Raw genomic sequence first — 17500 nt, 5'->3', positions numbered from 1 at the left:
GACTAGACTATAGACTAGACTATAGACTAGACTATAGACTAGACTATAGACTAGACTATAGACTAGACTATAGACTAGACTATAGACTAGACTATAGACTAGACTATAGACTAGACTATAGACTAGACTATAGACTAGACTATAGACTAGACTATAGACTAGACTATAGACTAGACTATAGACTAGACTATAGACTAGACTATAGACTATACTATAGACTAGACTATAGACTAGACTATAGACTAGACTATAGACTAGACTATAGACTAGACTATAGACTAGACTATAGACTAGACTATAGACTAGACTATAGACTAGACTATAGACTATACTATAGACTAGACTATAGACTAGACTATAGACTAGACTATAGACTAGACTATAGACTAGACTATAGACTAGACTGTAGAATAGACTATACTTAGACTATAGACTAGACTGTAGAATAGACTTAGACTAGACTATATATAGAGAAATTAAACACAAATTGTAACCCTTTTAATATTTTATCGTTATCGGCTGTTCACGCGTTTTTGCATTTTTTCGTAATTACCACAATTTAATCTTTTGTTTTAATTCCTAAAGTCTGTTAAAATAATTCTTACAAATATTTGTGTTTGCACTCTTAATTACTTTTAAATTCTTCAGTCGTTAATATTTATCTTGTGAAAGGTGTTTTTGATAAAAAGATATTTTACAATTTAAATATTTATTTATTTAATTATTTTTCTAAGTCACTACAATAAATATGAGAAAGTACTACTAATAGCATTCAGATGCAGTTTAATTAAAATATAATTGTTGAAATTTAAAATTTATACTAGGTTTACAATAAACTTATAAAATTATAAATAAAGCTCAACTTTTGAAAACGAGCTTATTGTGTAAATCCTGATTGGGTGTAAGGGGGTTAACAACCACCAAAGATAGTACCACAATACGGAAATTAACTTCATTGAAATTTTGGGTGCCAGCAGCCATTTTCTAGAAAATTAAAAATGTTAAATTTAAATATTTTTAAACAAATTTTCTTATAATACCTGGAATCTGTTAGACAACATCCATAATTCTTCATTACCCTGATGATTTCTCACCACTTTCATGCCACTAACAAATTGCAATTCTTCCGAACTAATGGGTAACTTTTTTATATTAATACTATCATAGGGAGTATTAACATTCCACACTATCAACTCGATAGGATTAAAGGTGACACAATACATATTGCTATTGCTATCCATAGCCGAGGCAACGCATTCACTACTGCGTTTACCCAAAGGCCTGAATGTCTCATGCATATTTTCCATATCATGTTCAAATAGAGTACCATTATCCAAAATTCTTAGCGGCACCGCGTACTCTGTTACACTAGCCATGGGATGGAAATATAAATTTTGTTTATCGGCTGCCATACCAATAATACCATCCATTAAAACAAAACTTTCACCAGCGACCGTATGGAAACCATAATTTGGATCGGGATACATGAACATATTCTCAATACGCCAGGCATTATTTTGCATATAATCATAGACTACTAAACCATGATAATTGACATCGGCTACATAGACCATGGCACGTCTGCAGCTACCTCTTGGAGGAGGATCTTTTACATCCACAATGGGGGTAACAAACAATGAGGCTCCCGATATATAGAGACTAGAGTTGAAACGATAACGATGTATTAGCTGATCGGTATTCAAATCGAATAATAGTAACTGTGGGGTACATTGAACATCGGCACCAACCATACCCGAATCAATTACCCACATTTGATTGCATTCGGTGACCTAAAACGATAAAATTTAAAATGAAAATAATACTATCAGATTCTGGAAAATAAGAAAGTTTTCTCGAAATTTTTTTTTATTTTTTATACCCTTCACCTTCGTGTAGTTTGTCATTCCGTTTGTAATTCCTATAATATAATTTTCGGACCCTGAAAAGTATATATATTCTGGATCCTTATAGATAGCGGAGTCGATTAAGCCATGTCCGACTGTCTGTCTGTCCGTCTGTCTATTGAAATCAGTTTTTAGAGGTCCCCATATATCGACGAAATCCGAATCTTCAATAATTCAGTTAGACATGCTTTCGAGAAGATAGCTATTTAAAATCAGCAAAATCGGTCTATAAATAACGGAGATATGAACAAAAGTCCGAGACAACCTCTGAAATTTTCATAAAAAAAACCACATTTTTTCATGCTTTGTTAAAAAAGCAACAACAACACTGTGAATTGGATAAAGATGTACATGTGCGTGTGAAGATGTATTTGGTTTTGTTCAGCTGTGTATTTTTTGTATGTTTGGATGCTGTTCTGTTCTGTTCTCACGAAGGTAAGTGGGTATAACAAGAACAAGGAGATAAAGCAGTAATATGTAGGTAATACAGCTCATATTTGTTTGAGGGTGGTAATGCAGTTTGCGGTGGTATTACAGTACAACGATTAATATTTCTTTCTGCTACAGTTTATATTTGTTTGTGTGTATGTTATATGTGACATGTGTGCAGAGATACAAAATAAATAAAAACTTTTTTTAAAACGTACTTGGTGAAGGGTATATAAGATTCGGCACGGCCGAATATAGAAATATTACTTGTTTATTTTTAGGTTGGAATTTGGAATCTTGCAGGTAAATTATATCCTTTACAAGATAACTTAAACTTACCGCCACACGAAAAGCGGATGTTATGGCATCACAATTCTGTCCATTTTTATTATTATGAAATTCATAATTAGGATATGGCTCCAATAAAGGACCATTAGGTCCCTTCTTATCCGAAACTGTGGCTAATGTGTAGGGAACGCCATCTTGGAATTTAGGAATGGTAAGAAAGGTTCTCAAAAGATTTTTATCTGGAAATTAAAAACATTTCAAAATAAAATTCAATTTTTAGAAAAATCTACCAACAACTTACTATAATAATGAGGTTGTACATCTATGGGTATAGCGTTACTGGGTATAAGATTGCCATTAGTCTCAGCTTCTTGTTTGGCCTGATTACTGGGAAAGCTATAGTCCAAAACATTCCATTGATAGGGTGTTTCTGCATTATTCTGTCTAGGAACTGGTTGAAAACCATAAGAGGGCTTTACCTTTACTTTCATATGCGTATTTGCACATGGCATGTAACTTAAAGCTATTAATAAGCTTAGGGAGATATAGAAAAATTTCATGATCTGTAAATGTAAAGTCTGGTTAGTTGGCTGCTAACTTAATAGGTCTTATTAATGATGCCAATTTCTAAACATTAAAAAATATATAACTTTTTTATGTTTATAATTTAGCTACCATATACTTAATAATATAAATTAATTTTAACTGTTTAAAGAAGCACGTATGTCTTAAAAAAGCTTTTAAATTTATATAATTCTGTAATAAAATATAATTTATGATGTTTTTCGGCAATAAAGTTAATCTTAAAATTTCTTAGAAATTTTTAAGAAAAATATTATGTTAAAAATTACGTGCTTTTATAGTTTAAAAACTTTTAATATTTTTACTATTTTTGTTGATTTTGTTTAGCAAATACTTTTTATTTAACAGCTTCCAGAAATTCTGTATAAACAAAATATATTATTAAAAAAAATAAATGAATGAAATAGTAATTCTTTTATAAAAAAGTACTATTAAAATAAACCATTACTTTTCTTTTAAAAGTACTTTTTAGGTAAGAGTTTAAAATAAATAATAAGATAACAATCGGATAGGTCGTTTTGATGAATTGTCAGTTCTTGCATTAATGGAAAATTATTTGTTATTTGTAGTTATAGATTTAAAAGGTATAATTTGAAGAACAAGTTCCCTTTTATAGATTGAATGTCGAAGTGCTTTACGAGGACACCTGCCTATTTATTGGTGGTCTTTTCCAAACCCTGGAAGAGCTTCATTGACAACCCAACATCGCCCCATTGTGTATTTTACACAATTAACTTATGTATATGGATTTTCCGGTTATTTTCCAATTACTCGAGTTATCTTATCTCTTGCTATAGTAGCTCCGTTGGGAAAGGTTTCTTACATACAGGTAGCAATTTACGTACATGGATTTTCCGGTCCAGTATATGCGCACTTTACTTAACTACTCGATCTATCTAATCTCTTGCTATAGTAGCTCCGTTGGGGTGTCATGAGTAAGCTCAATCTAACCCCTACAAAGGAATCATTGCCATAGCCGATAGAATGGGCGGACCCATCATCCGATGAAAACACTCTATTGATGCTATGAGGTATGCCGTGTTCCTATAAACATTCCCATTACTAAAGACTCACCCGAGTGCATTCCTGAACCTTTTAATGTCACTCAGAAGCGGTAACAGAAACTAAAATTTCACTATGTATCAATCTTTCAACCACCACCCCCTTCTCTCAATTTTGGGTTTACACCACAGTCACAACGTGGTTTATGAGCCAGGACCATGTCCTGCGGGAAACTGACCACCCGTAGTACCAGATTATGTGGTCGAGTATACATTTAATCATTACCAGTTTATAGTCCCGCCTGACTAAGGGTATTGGTAGCATAAATTGTTCCTTTAAAAGTGCCTTTATTGTATTTGAAGATACGAAAATATCCAGAGCAGATCCCACTCTCATTTGTTTATTGATTTCCATAATAGTCCCTACTCAAAGAATTTTATATCAGACAGGCGACTCAGCCATGACAGATCTTTTTAGCATTGCCTGACTAATAGTTATGTGATAGTATAAGAGACCGCTTCTTTACAGAAGACACCATAAGTAACACCACAACTTAATTTGAAAACTATCTGTAAAGATTCTGGTGGCATATTCGCTTGGTATGTTAGCCCTTTCTTGCAGGAACTTTGACTTTGAAGACTCTACAAATGTACAAGTTTTCAGAGATTCTAAAGGACTATAGTCTAGTCTATAGTCTAGTCTATATCTATCAATGCATGCTGATCTTTAAACTTCGTATAGTTTGGTCTTTCTTCTTTGTTGAAGTCCACTAAACAACAGATTCATATTTAAGTATGGAACGTACTAATGCTGTGTACATCCATTCAAGGCGACCGTTGCCTCCTTGACTGCGTGTTGGATGTAAAGTTGTCCTGATCATTTTAAATTTCGAATTATTAAATATTTAGCAGGGACGGAATTTTGTAGTTCTTTAAACGCGACATATCAGTACGTCTGTTCGTTGAAAACACAATATTTTGAAATTTGTCCAAATAAGCTTTTCAAAATGGGCAAAATTGTTACACATTGGAATCTAATATTAAAGAAAAAGATCAGAATTGATCTATCCCATCTGGGATTTGAGAATTTACAACACTATAGAAGTGTATAAAATACCGAAAACTATGAGTTTTCAAGCTTAAAACATAAAATTGTCTTGACATTATTATAACGTCTCGAAATTCGGGATACGATCAGCTCGTCTTAATCTTTCAGAAAAACGTAGTCTTAAGGTTTCGACTTTTTTAAAATTTTATTTTACATTAATTACAAAACATAATAATCAAAAACACTATTTCAGAATAATGAAAATTTAAACATATATTAATAAATTAGTAGTTTTCGAATATTTTAGATTTGATTTTTAATTTATTTTTTTTAATATTTTATTATTTCACGAATATTACAATTTTTGTTTTGATTTTAATAAATTGTTTTCATTTTTTTATTTTCTAATAACATTTTTTAATTATACATTATTTAATGTTAATTACTTTTTATTATTGGAAAATTTTAATTGTAATTAAAAATCCTTGATAATTTTTTTTCAAAACCCAATTATTTCAACACTAAATTTATTGTTAATGAGATAACCTTTTACCAAAAAAAAATGAGTATTTGGTTTACTTAAATTTGTTTCTTTCAATCACATAATTAGATTGTTAAATAAATACATATTTATTAAATTAAAATACACTTTCTTTTTTTAGAAAATTATCTAAAATCATTTTACGCTTTTTTACCAACAAAATTATATGTAAATAATATTTAAATTATTGATTATATAAAAAATGAAAATATTTATTTTAAAATTATAGATATTATGATAATTATGCAAACATTAAAAGTTGTAAAATGCTTAAAAACTTTTAATTTACTCCATGTTTAAGTTTGTTTAACTTAGTAGGTATAGTTAGTACCTTTCTTCAAAGGCAAAATTTATTAATTTATTTTTATTTTTTAGGTCGTAAACTTGTTTGGCGAAAAAATTTTAGAAATATTTAATAAAAACGAAACCCGTTACAACGATGTCGAAAACGAACGAAAGATTTGATTAAGGCGCACGTCTTTACAGTTTAAAAAACTATTTAAGAATGAATGATGCGACAAGTTTAAGAATACTTTAAGCCGCTACTTTACTTATTTCTTCTTGTTCATATGTATTAGTTAAAACATTGATTATTACTCTCTCTCCTGTCTAGGATGGAATGGTATGTTTAATTCTTTATATGTTTTGTCACCTTAATTAAAGTTGTATAAAGTAATTTTAAGTTTTTCTCCAAATGCATGTTATATTTTTATTTCAAACTAACGAAGTAGTCATGTCAAACGATCTTGTAGAACACATTGAATCGATCCAGTAAAACTAAGTTCAAAATTTAAAAAAAATATCCTAAAAGAGTCTTATTACTTTTATTAACAATGCCATAGAGTACTTCAAAGTCGTCTTCAATTAACCATAACACTTCTCCTGCTTTATACATTATACTCTCTACGCAAACTCGTATTAAATTAGCAAGAGTATTAAAAGATCAATCCATTGATTAGCATTGAATTAGTTTGTATTATTTTATATAAGTGAGTAACATTTCTGTTAATGTTTCTAATACTCATTCTCCTGATAACAAGTGTGATGCCATTGTCGATGATAATGATGTTGTTGATGACATTATGATGTATAATTTAGCCTGTCCATAATCCGTTCTGTAATTTTTTATTATCATGTATAATATTTCACATGTTTGGTTTTATAGTAAAATGTGTACTATACATTATACTATTTTAAAAACAAACAAGATCTGAAATGAATAGAAGATTTTTGAAATAGTTATTTTTTTTAATTTTTTCTTTATTAATATTATATATTTTAATATAGATTTATATACATAGGTTGTTAAAATTCAAATTCTTAAAATTGTTAAGACATTATTTCCAATTTTAACCCCACTGTTGTAATAAAACTACATTGTTTAAATTGTAAATATTTATTTTATTTCGATTTGTTTCACAATGTTTATTAAAATTATTCTAAAGTGTACTGAAGGGTTTTACCATGTTTGAGTTTTAGTAAAGAAAATTATTGATAAGACATTGATTGGTATTTTATTTTAATTAATACTCGGAAATAATAGTTTTTTAAAATGGTTAAACTAATCAGAAATGTTTTTGAAAAGATGAGCATGAGTTCGTTTTTGAAAAAGTTTTACCTGATGAAATTTACAATTCTCAAAATATTTGCACAGCTGCAATTTAAAAGTTTCTAATGAAACGTTTTGTCGTACTGGAAAAGTGATGTGTAATTCAATTATTGGCTTAGATAGATAGATAGATAGATAGCTAAATAGATAAATAGATAGATAGATAGATAGATAGATAGATAGATAGATAGATAGATAGATAGATAGATAGATAGATAGATAGATAGATAGATAGATAGATAGATAGATAGATAGATAGATAGATAGATAGATAGATAGATAGATAGATAGATACATAGATAGATAGGGTTCACCAAAGGAGTTAAAAGAACAAAATTTATTGAATTAGATGGAATGCCAGACGGACATGTCTTATTTGATTCAGAATGATTCTATGTTGATTGGTATACTTTAAGGATTTATATTTTTGTGCATTATTTTTTGTCAAATATTTGATAGGAGTAAAATCTAACTTAAGTAAAATCAATATTTTCTGAGAGCCATTCCGAACTGCAGGGCAAATGAGACAACGAGATTGTTGTAAAATACTTAAAACAAATAAAAACAAAAATGTCATTATTTATGCATACAAATAAATAAATGTTTCTACTAATAATACATTATTATGACCGTTTTTTTAATCTTCTATTCAACTTATTATTATTCATGATAAGTCACTCTCGTCATTCACACATTGTAAATTTCCCCACTTTTTTCTCAATGGTTAAAAATTTCGGAATAATGCAAAAAAAAAAAAAAAAAACGCAAAATTTTTTCAAATCAATAAAGAAATAAACAAAAACGCTTTTTTAGTCATTAATATTTCTAGTTTTTTTTCTTCTTAAGGTTTTAATACATACTGACGCAAACCGTTACGAAGTTAAACCACAAATTTTTATTGCTTGTTTCTTTATATGTAAATATATATAGAAATAATTATTATTTAAAACAAAAAGTAATTTATCCTATAATTTATTTATTAATTGAAAAATATATTAAATTTGTTTACCACATCAACAAAAATCTTATTTACAAAAAAATTTTTATTAAAAACAATTAAATTTCCTGTTTTGGGGTTATTTTCTATTCTTAATTACAAAAATATATATTAAATTAAATTGATGATATAAAAAGATGGTGCACGGAAAATAAATTGGAAGAAATTAATATTTTTCTTAACCAAAGATTATTTTATATTAATATTGTTATAAAATGCTTTTTTTGGATCTTATTCAAAAATTTTTATCAGTCAACTGTTTGAGAATAAGATTTTTACTGTGTTAGTGTAGGGTGTTATTTATTCGTCCTGGTATAAACTTTCATTTTTTATCTTAAGTTGTTTTTTTTTTTGCTAAATTCAACTTTCTCTTGTTAAAATACTAGTTTTTATCAGGTTATTACTCTATTTAAAAGGAACTTGTGTTAAACATCTGCTTTTAATTTTTACAATACAATTTAACATAAAGTGTTATACACAATGTTATTACATATATTCTCGAAACAAATTTAAAGGACCGCATTAGTTGTATTTGTTTAGCTTTTTTTAATTTAATTAAAAAATGTCTCAAAACGTATCCACCAACTTAAAATGAATACATTTATAATTAAATAAAAATAAAACTTTAAATCAAAAAAGATGTAATAAACAATTAGATTTAATTAGGTAAATTTTTTTATTAACATTTATTTTCATACAAACAATGTAATTTATATTTTACTATTCTAGCAACTAATAATTCTTTTACAACAAAATCGTTTTCGTTACAAAAAAAAGTAATAAAATAATTGACGTTCATTAAAAATTCTGGTTTATGTCACTTACACAAACAAATTTTCATTAAAATTGTACAAATGTTCAAATTTGAGTTGCCTTTTTTAATAGCAGGCGTTCAGTAATTTTAGTACGCATGTTTGTTTTTCGAATAGCTTTCTTCAGACAAACTTTATTAGGATCATACTTATCAATTATCCTATTTAACTTTATGTGGCCTCCCTAAGGTATGCTATTTTTTGCCATTGACTTAAATTTCAAACGTGGTTCTATTTGAAATATCTCTAGAGCCTTCGGGTATGCACACACTTCCACTTCGATGTAATTTGTAAAATAAATTCTGTTCACCTGATATTTGATGGAAATTTTAACATTTGATTTGTTGCAGCAGAAAACGAAACAAGTTTTGTGTATAAACGGTGTGCAGTAGTTAGTAGATAGATAGGTAGATAGATAGATAGATAGATAAATAGATAGATAAACAGATAGATAAATAGATAGATAGATAAATAGATAGATAAACAGATAGTTAGATAAATAGACAGATCAATAGATAGATAGATAGATAGATAGATAAACATAAATAAATAGAAAAGGATAGATATATAGTAAGTTAGTTAGTAGGTTTTTAATAAGGTTCAACACAATATAAATCACACAAAATGTCATTCCCACGACAATTGGATCTTCGCTCCGGAACGACCCGAGTCATATTCGGTCAAACCCAGCTACAGCTGTATCAACCGAAAGTTTTTTTCCCTGGAAAGAACTATCGGCCACAGTCGAGCTGTTACAACAACAATAACACAAAATGTCTGCTCCCGTACTCGTCTGGTTACAAGCTTTTATAACGAGTATTCCCTTATTAATATTTACAAGTATTTTGTTGTTTGACCTGCAAAACTAACGACTACAGGGACAGACATAATATTTATTTATTCTTTTTTTTCTAAAAAATATTTTTTTATTTCTAAATAATTTATTTACACACACTTACATCGTACATAAAATATTTACATATTAATTTATATTTTCGTACTTTTTTTCAATAACAGCAGCTGCCTTAAAATATGCAAATATTTTAACTTAATTCAACAAAAAAATATATTTTGTATTTACGTATATTTAATTGCACTTTAGTTACTACATTCTATGCCAAAAATAAATTTACACTGAAGAAAACAGAAATAAAATAAAGAAACGTACAAAAAGAGACGTTATTCTTCATTTACTACTCTTTTTGCGGATCACTTATATTTTCTGTTTCTTTATTAGCACTGCGCGCCGAACGGGAATAATAATAATCAGATGGACCATTAGAATGTAGATTTAATATTGAAGAGGGATCTGGTGGCAAGGCACGTCCTGCAGGGGATATTGTTGCTAAACTTTCCAGAAATGAATATTGATCTTGATTGCGCAGTTCTTTGCGGGGAGGGAATGTTTCTCCCTGATTGAGGGCGGTAAAAGGATTCTTAACGGAATAATTGATAATGCCAGCATTTTCAAAACTGTACGGATGACTACTACTGGCTGCCGGTCTATTAAAATGTGTAGCTGCGTTGGTTAATTTCGGTTGTAGGGAGTTGGTTAGCTGGTAATAAGTATTTAGATTACTTTGTATACTATAAGGTTTAATAGCATATGGAGAGGGTTGTATGGCGGGCAGTGTGGGTGCGTAGCCTGGTAATGGTATTCTAATAATACGATTATTTACTTCATCAACATTGAGATTTTTCAAAAAGAATCTTTGGAATTTGGAAGCTATAGCATAAACATAGCCAGGATCATGTGGTGAGAGTGTAATGTCCGAAAGGAATTGTAAATGTTCTTTATCTTGAGCCAAAATATGTTGTTCATTAGTATTAGGATTCCAAGTAGCTATAGCGGTTTCAGTCGAAGGTCCAAAAATTAAAGTACCATCATCTGTTACTGCTATACCAATACCTTGTGATGATTTCTTACCCACCAACTTGACGGGCAGAACTTGATTAATGGCAATCGGGCCAGCTCTTAAAACTTCACGGGTAACTGAAAATATTCTATTGAAAGGAAATAAACAAGTGAATGAGTTTTAAAATTTAAAAAAATTTCTCTTTATTTTCGTTTTTACCTGTCAGTGGCAAAGGGTTGGAAATAAATTAAACCTTTTTTGGCATCAAATGTTATACCCACTATACCATCCATTAGTACAAAACGATCATTGAGTATCTCAGCTTGTGCAAAGTCAGGATCTGGATACATGGCCGGATGGGAAACTCTCCAGGTTGTATCACGTATACTGTCATATACCACAATACCTAATTAAAAGTAAATATTGTTAAATATAACATTTTCAATAAATTTTCTTTTTGTTTAGAGCATTTTCGAAAAAGATTCTTTTTATTCGAACATTTTCGATAAAATTTTCTTTTTATACAAAACTTTAATTCTTGTTTACTTGTTTTAGAAAATAATTCTCACATTACAAAAAACTTATTAAAGCCGTGATACACGGCTGTAAGATCTTACAACGTTGTCAGTAAAATGTTCAGAAAATGTCTTACAATTCACTGAACTTATTTGCAACGTTGTCAGAAAAAGCATTACTGACAATATTGGAAGACAAAATTTGTAAGTTTACGCGGTTATTACACATTACACTGCCAACGTTGTAAGATATATATAATATATATCTTATTAATAAAAAAGTTATTAAATATTTGTTTATTTAATTAAACAGCCTATTAATTTTGCTATTAACTTAAAAAATCAATAAATAATTAAAATGTTCATAAACCAAGAAACGAAACTATTTAACTTTCAATATCAAATCATTTGTTGCCAAATGGTTTAATAAGAATTTTAATTAATTTAAAATTGGTCTATTAATAAGACTTAAAGAAAAGCAACAACTACTTGGTGCATAAATAAATAAACAAATAATCAATAAACTAAATTAAAATATTTTTGTATAACAACGACTTCGTAACATGCTACACATTCTGCAGATATTGACTTGCAAAATTGTAAATGCAAAATATAGATTTTGTTAAGTATTGTAAAGAAGATATTGGCTTGTATTATGAGGACAATTGCCATACTATTGCATCTTTTTGCAATGATCTGGTAAAATTTAAATTTAGACTATTTATTTAAAAAAAATTAAAACGACTTATGAGATTTTGTGAATAAAAAGTACAAAACATATATCTTTTCTTAGAATAGGGTACGAAAATATCCAATAAATCCACGCAAATAAATTGCTGCTTGAGTAAGCAAGTGGTCTCTTGCAAAGTTTGGTATATATATTATTGTTTTGATAACCAAAAAGTGCCGGCAAAAATACTCATAAGTAATTAAAACTACAATAAACAATAACAAATTTATAAAAAAAATATAATAATATATTGCGCAAATGACAATCTAATAGCGTGTGAATCTTGAGCAACAAATTGTATGTATATTTAATAAAACAAAGTAAACAAAGTATTTGTTTCTAAAACATATAAAATTACACCTACCTGGTTCTACGGTATCCGAAATATAAACAAAAACATCATCACAAGTACCCGCTTTAGAAGTGGTTTCATCTATAATCAAATTAGTGAATAGAGATTCACCTCTTAATACACCTTGAGGAAAATCTATACGTCGTACCACTTGATTGGTTTTTAAATCGAAGACTAATATTTTTGGTGGACAAGTCTTTTCGTAATCCTCTAGAGAACGTGAGATACCAGCATCTAGAACCCATAAACGATTACAGGAATCTAAACGAAGACGATAGACAGAAATTAAAACCAAATCACTGCAATTGAAATCGGTACGTCCAGTGGTGGCAAAAGACCAGTCGGGATAGGCCTGTGAGTGAAGAAAAGTGTAAAAAATATTTGATTAAAATATGTTCGCTTGTTTTTTTCAAAATATTTTTTTTTCATTATTTCCCATCGCTGCTTAATTTCATATACACAATTTTCCATCCCTGACTTCAAAAAATAACAATAACAATTAGGGTTCTATAAATCGACTTTCGAATAATCGAACATTCGACTTTTTGTCGAAAAAAAGTCGAAGTCGACTATTTTATTCCAAAAAAGTCGATAACTCGACTATTTTGTTCCAAAAAAGTCGATAACTCGACTATCGTCTATGAGGAAAGTCGAAAAATGTCGAAAAAAGTCAAAAGTCGAAAATAGAAAATAGTCGGAAAAAGTCGAAAAAAGTCGGAAAAAGTCGAAAAATCGACTTTTAACTAAATGCAAAAAGTCGAAAGTCGAAAAGTCGACTTTTCATAAAATGCAAAAAGTCGAAATGTCGACTTTTCATAAAATGCTGTTCTAGACTGTTAGACATTCCAGAAGGATTGTGGTCTGGATGATATTAAACTTATGAAACTCTGGGCCGGTAAAAAAGATCCTTTGTTCAAATGGATGAAGCATTTAACAGGGGCGTATCCAAATTTATGATTAAAATAAAACCTAAGTTCCGTAATCCTTAATGTAAAGCACCATTTATGACTGAAACAGGCCAGTGGTTCCGATTTAGCATACTAGAGTATGGTATGGGATCTGGTAGCTAAGATGATAATGCAATAAAAGGTAGATTGGTCCAACAATTCAAATAAATTGGAGTGTGATACAAGAAACGATTTCCATAAAGGTACTAACTAAATTGTTTGTTTAACATAAAAAAAAAATAGTTGAGGCCACAGAGTCCGGGAAATGGTCTTATAAACTTATAAACCCTCCTAATATAAACAAACAATAAAAAGAGCAAAAGTAATACTAATAACTACACCAACCTGCAAAACCGGTGAATCTTCATAGTTTGATCTTGAAACCCAGTTCAAAGTTGATGGTACACCAGAGAATAACTTTGGTGTGGCAATAAAGAAACGATCCTCCGTTATAACAAGACCAGTTGCCAAGATATTTGATGGATTAAAGAAATTCATATCATTCAAGGGGGCATGCGATAGGAAGTTAAATGAAAAAAGTTTCCATTGTTTTGCCAATTGTAACGATGATGACGATCGTGGTGCTGCTTCTAGAAAATGATGATGATTATTGTGTGGCACACCAGCGCTGCACAAGTTCAAGAGTGTAGCTGCGATTATGAAAGCCAATGTAAACATGATATTGTTTCCATTACATTTATGTTTAAGTTTATTATGATTAATTTTTAGACACGGTAGTAGATTTGAAAATGTTGCTCTGCGGCAACTACTGCTGCTCTTTGCCGGCAAATACTGTTGCATTATAAATATTATTTATAATGTTGGCCGTTTATCATATGCTTAGAAATATATACGCTGTTATGAATAAGTAATGTGAGTGTGAATGAATATGTTAAATTTTGTTTAATCTTATGGAAATCACATAAAAACGGTTATTGAACCACAGGCTATTGCTGTTTAAAGTGTGTGAAAAGACTTATGGATCTCGTTTGTTTTAGACTGCAATACTTTTTTTAACAACTTGTTTTAGCCAAAAATCTGAAATTAAACAAGAAACATTTTAGTTTAATATTTATAGACAGTATTCACAGAAAAATATAAAAAAATAGTCAAATTATATTAAATGCTTTAATTTATGAGTTCATTAACAATTTTTTTATTTTTTAATGATTTATTGCAACTGTGACCACCAAAAGATTTTGTGAAACATGTTTTCAACAGTTTTTCATTGCAATCGATTTTAATGTTTTTTAATAACGCCCATTTGTTATTGTTTTTGTTGAACAAAATTTTTAATGACAAACCGATAAGATTCGTAGTTTTAGGGTGAGCCAACAGATTTGGTTGTTATTTAGTTTCTAGATCACAAAATCACAAATTATTAACTAGAGCCTAGTCATCTACAATAAACTACAAAACTTTATAAAATTATATATTCCTTCATACAAATTTAAGATATTTTTTAATTTGTTTTAATACCCTAATAAAATTATTAAAATTGGTTATTCTTATTCTGGCGCTGTAATTTTTTGTTATTACTGCTAAGTTTTTTAATTAATTATAATCATAACATTAATTTTTAATGATACTCGATTAGAAAAATTGACTTTTGACGCTTATTTACTCATTTAAGTTATTGAGACATTTATAATGACTGTTTTTAGTAGGTGGTCGTTGATTTAAGTGTTTTGTGTTTTGATGGCAGTTTAGCACGTGTTTGAATAAATTAAATGTTTAAATTTATCTGTTATTTATGTTAATAATATTGTAAAAAATGGTAAGAAAATAATTGTATAACAAGATGCAGACAAACCATATTATGTTTGCAATTTAAAAGATGATATAAATATTTAAAGTGAATACATTTTCAGTTAGACATATTTTTCTACAAGTTAGTTATTTGCTATACAAAACGTCAAAGGTCACATTAATATTATTATTTAACAAATTTAGACTAGATTGTAGACTAAATTATTGACAAGACTATAGACTATAGGCTGGACTATAGACTAGACTATAGACTAGACTATAAACTAGACTATAGACTAAACTATAGACTAAACTATAGACTGGACTACAGACTAGACTACAGACTAGACTATAGACTAGACTATAGACTAGACTATAGACTAGACTATAGACTAGACTATAGACTAGACTATAGACTAGACTATAGACTAGACTATAGACTAGACTATAGACTAGACTATAGACTAGACTATAGACTAGACTATAGACTAGACTATAGACTAGACTATAGACTAGACTATAGACTAGACTATAGACTAGTCTATAAACTAGACTATAGACTAGACTATAGACTAGACAATTACTAGACTATAGACTAGACTATAGACTAGACTACGGACTAGACTATAGACTAGACTACGGACTAGACTATAGACTACAGATTAGGTTCTGGACTAAACATTAGACTAGGCTATATACCAGATTCTGGACTAGACTATAGACTGGGCTATAGGTCAGACTATAGACTAGACTCGACTATGATTAAACTCATATACCTAAGTTAGAAAAATTTTTTGAGATAAGATTTGACATTGGAATATACATATGTATGTACATATGTAACACTGTTTCGCAGATTGTACCTTGTTTGGAATGACCTTATCACATAGATTAATAAACACAGACTAATAAATTCTTAAAAAAAACTGTCGTGAATATGTCATAGATAATTTTGATCAAATGAAATATTGACAATCATGTAAATGAAAAATATTAGTGATCATTTTATAAAAAAATATTTTTTTATTAAAAAATTTAATTTTGTAAAAAAATTGCTGCCAAAAGGAACAGGGATGGAAAATTTGTTAGAATTTAATAACTACAAATAAAACAAGGTAGATAAAAATTTCAGTAATGTATCCGTATTTCAACGTCAAAATATAATACATTTAACAAAAATATTATATATCTGTGTAAAAAATTTCACATATCCAACTCTGCTTTCAGAGACTTATTATACGCATAATTCTTTTTTATTATTTTGGTTGAACTAAATTGATAATTCATAACAATTTTCCAATACAAGTTGTTAACTGTAACATGACAGGGTTATGTAGCCAACGAACCATTGAAATTGTTTTTTTTTAAAAAGGCTGAACATTGAACAAATATATTACGTAAGACATGCGTATGATTATTGTAAAAGTGCCTACAAAGACAAAGATTTGAACATTATAACTAAACCTGTGTAATATAGACCCATATTTGCATGCTCACAAAAAGTGCAACATTTAAGACATGACATGGAAATGAAAAATACATACTGGCCCAAATGATGTTGAACTTAATGTTATGATATTTGTTATTTAGTTGAAGTTACTAAATTTTGATCAATACAATAAATAATGCATGCAATATACAATATTTATTTACATTCAGCTTAATTAATGTTTTTTATGCAAATAACCGATATTAGTCTACAAAAACTTATTATTCTTTAGCAAGCTAAAGAAAAAGACTAATCTCTACATAACATTTATTACATGACATTTATAACCCTAAGAGTTGTTTCCTGCAATATCGGTCTCGATCAAAACAAACAATTGCGGACTTTATAATAAGAAAAACAAAAAATAAATAACTATTTTAGTAGAAATATAGGAAAAAATAGAAAAACAATTTACACGAAAAACATTTTTAAATTTCGTAAAAATATTTGTTTGGTTTAAAAAATTGGTTTCGCAAAAGATTTCTATCTCATCTTTTTTTTTATACAGGTTTTGTGCACAAAACTTTATTTATTTATTCCAAGACACAAAAATTTAGAGCAAAATAAGAAAAATCATAGCGAAAAGAAAAAAAAAAAAAAAACAAATTCATCCAAAGTTGGTAACAAACTTAACACTTTAAAGACCCCACA

At 28.9% G+C, this 17500-nt stretch overlaps 3 protein-coding genes across 4 annotated transcripts in view; all 3 read right to left on the bottom strand.

Moving 5' to 3' along the window:
- Positions 1-692: 692 nt before the first annotated feature.
- On the bottom strand, positions 693-6297 carry LOC111675659 (major royal jelly protein 1). Of its 2 annotated transcripts, none has more exons than XM_046950039.1 (5): positions 6083-6297; positions 2923-3184; positions 2673-2860; positions 1041-1790; positions 693-984 (listed from the first exon to the last, which is right to left on the bottom strand). In XM_046950039.1, exons 2-5 carry the CDS (start codon positions 3179-3181, stop codon positions 859-861), a joined length of 1323 nt encoding a protein of 440 aa, XP_046805995.1. In that variant the 5' UTR covers positions 3182-3184; positions 6083-6297; the 3' UTR covers positions 693-858. The 2 variants fall into 2 exon arrangements, with proteins under 2 accessions (XP_046805995.1, XP_023292219.2); XM_023436451.2 differs by having other exon boundaries at positions 6125-6297.
- A 2754-nt stretch (positions 6298-9051) lies between these two features.
- LOC111675660 (major royal jelly protein 1) lies at positions 9052-14425 on the bottom strand. The gene is made up of 4 exons (XM_023436452.2): positions 13957-14425; positions 12677-13016; positions 11287-11473; positions 9052-11215 (listed from the first exon to the last, which is right to left on the bottom strand). Exons 1-4 carry the CDS (start codon positions 14410-14412, stop codon positions 10405-10407), a joined length of 1794 nt encoding a protein of 597 aa, XP_023292220.2. The 5' UTR covers positions 14413-14425; the 3' UTR covers positions 9052-10404.
- LOC111675662 (band 4.1-like protein 4B) overlaps positions 14395-17500 on the bottom strand; it is a 73654-nt gene continuing 70548 nt past the window's right edge. Inside the window, exon 14 of the mRNA XM_046949229.1 lies at positions 14395-14649. The gene's annotated coding sequence lies outside the window, so the exon portion shown is untranslated. The remainder of the gene's footprint in view (positions 14650-17500) is intronic.

Source organism: Lucilia cuprina, chromosome 4, assembly GCF_022045245.1.
Source record: "Lucilia cuprina isolate Lc7/37 chromosome 4, ASM2204524v1, whole genome shotgun sequence".
Taxonomy (NCBI): domain Eukaryota; kingdom Metazoa; phylum Arthropoda; class Insecta; order Diptera; family Calliphoridae; genus Lucilia; species Lucilia cuprina.
Note: the sequence above shows the minus strand (reverse complement) of the source record. Positions and strands in the feature narration are given on the sequence as shown.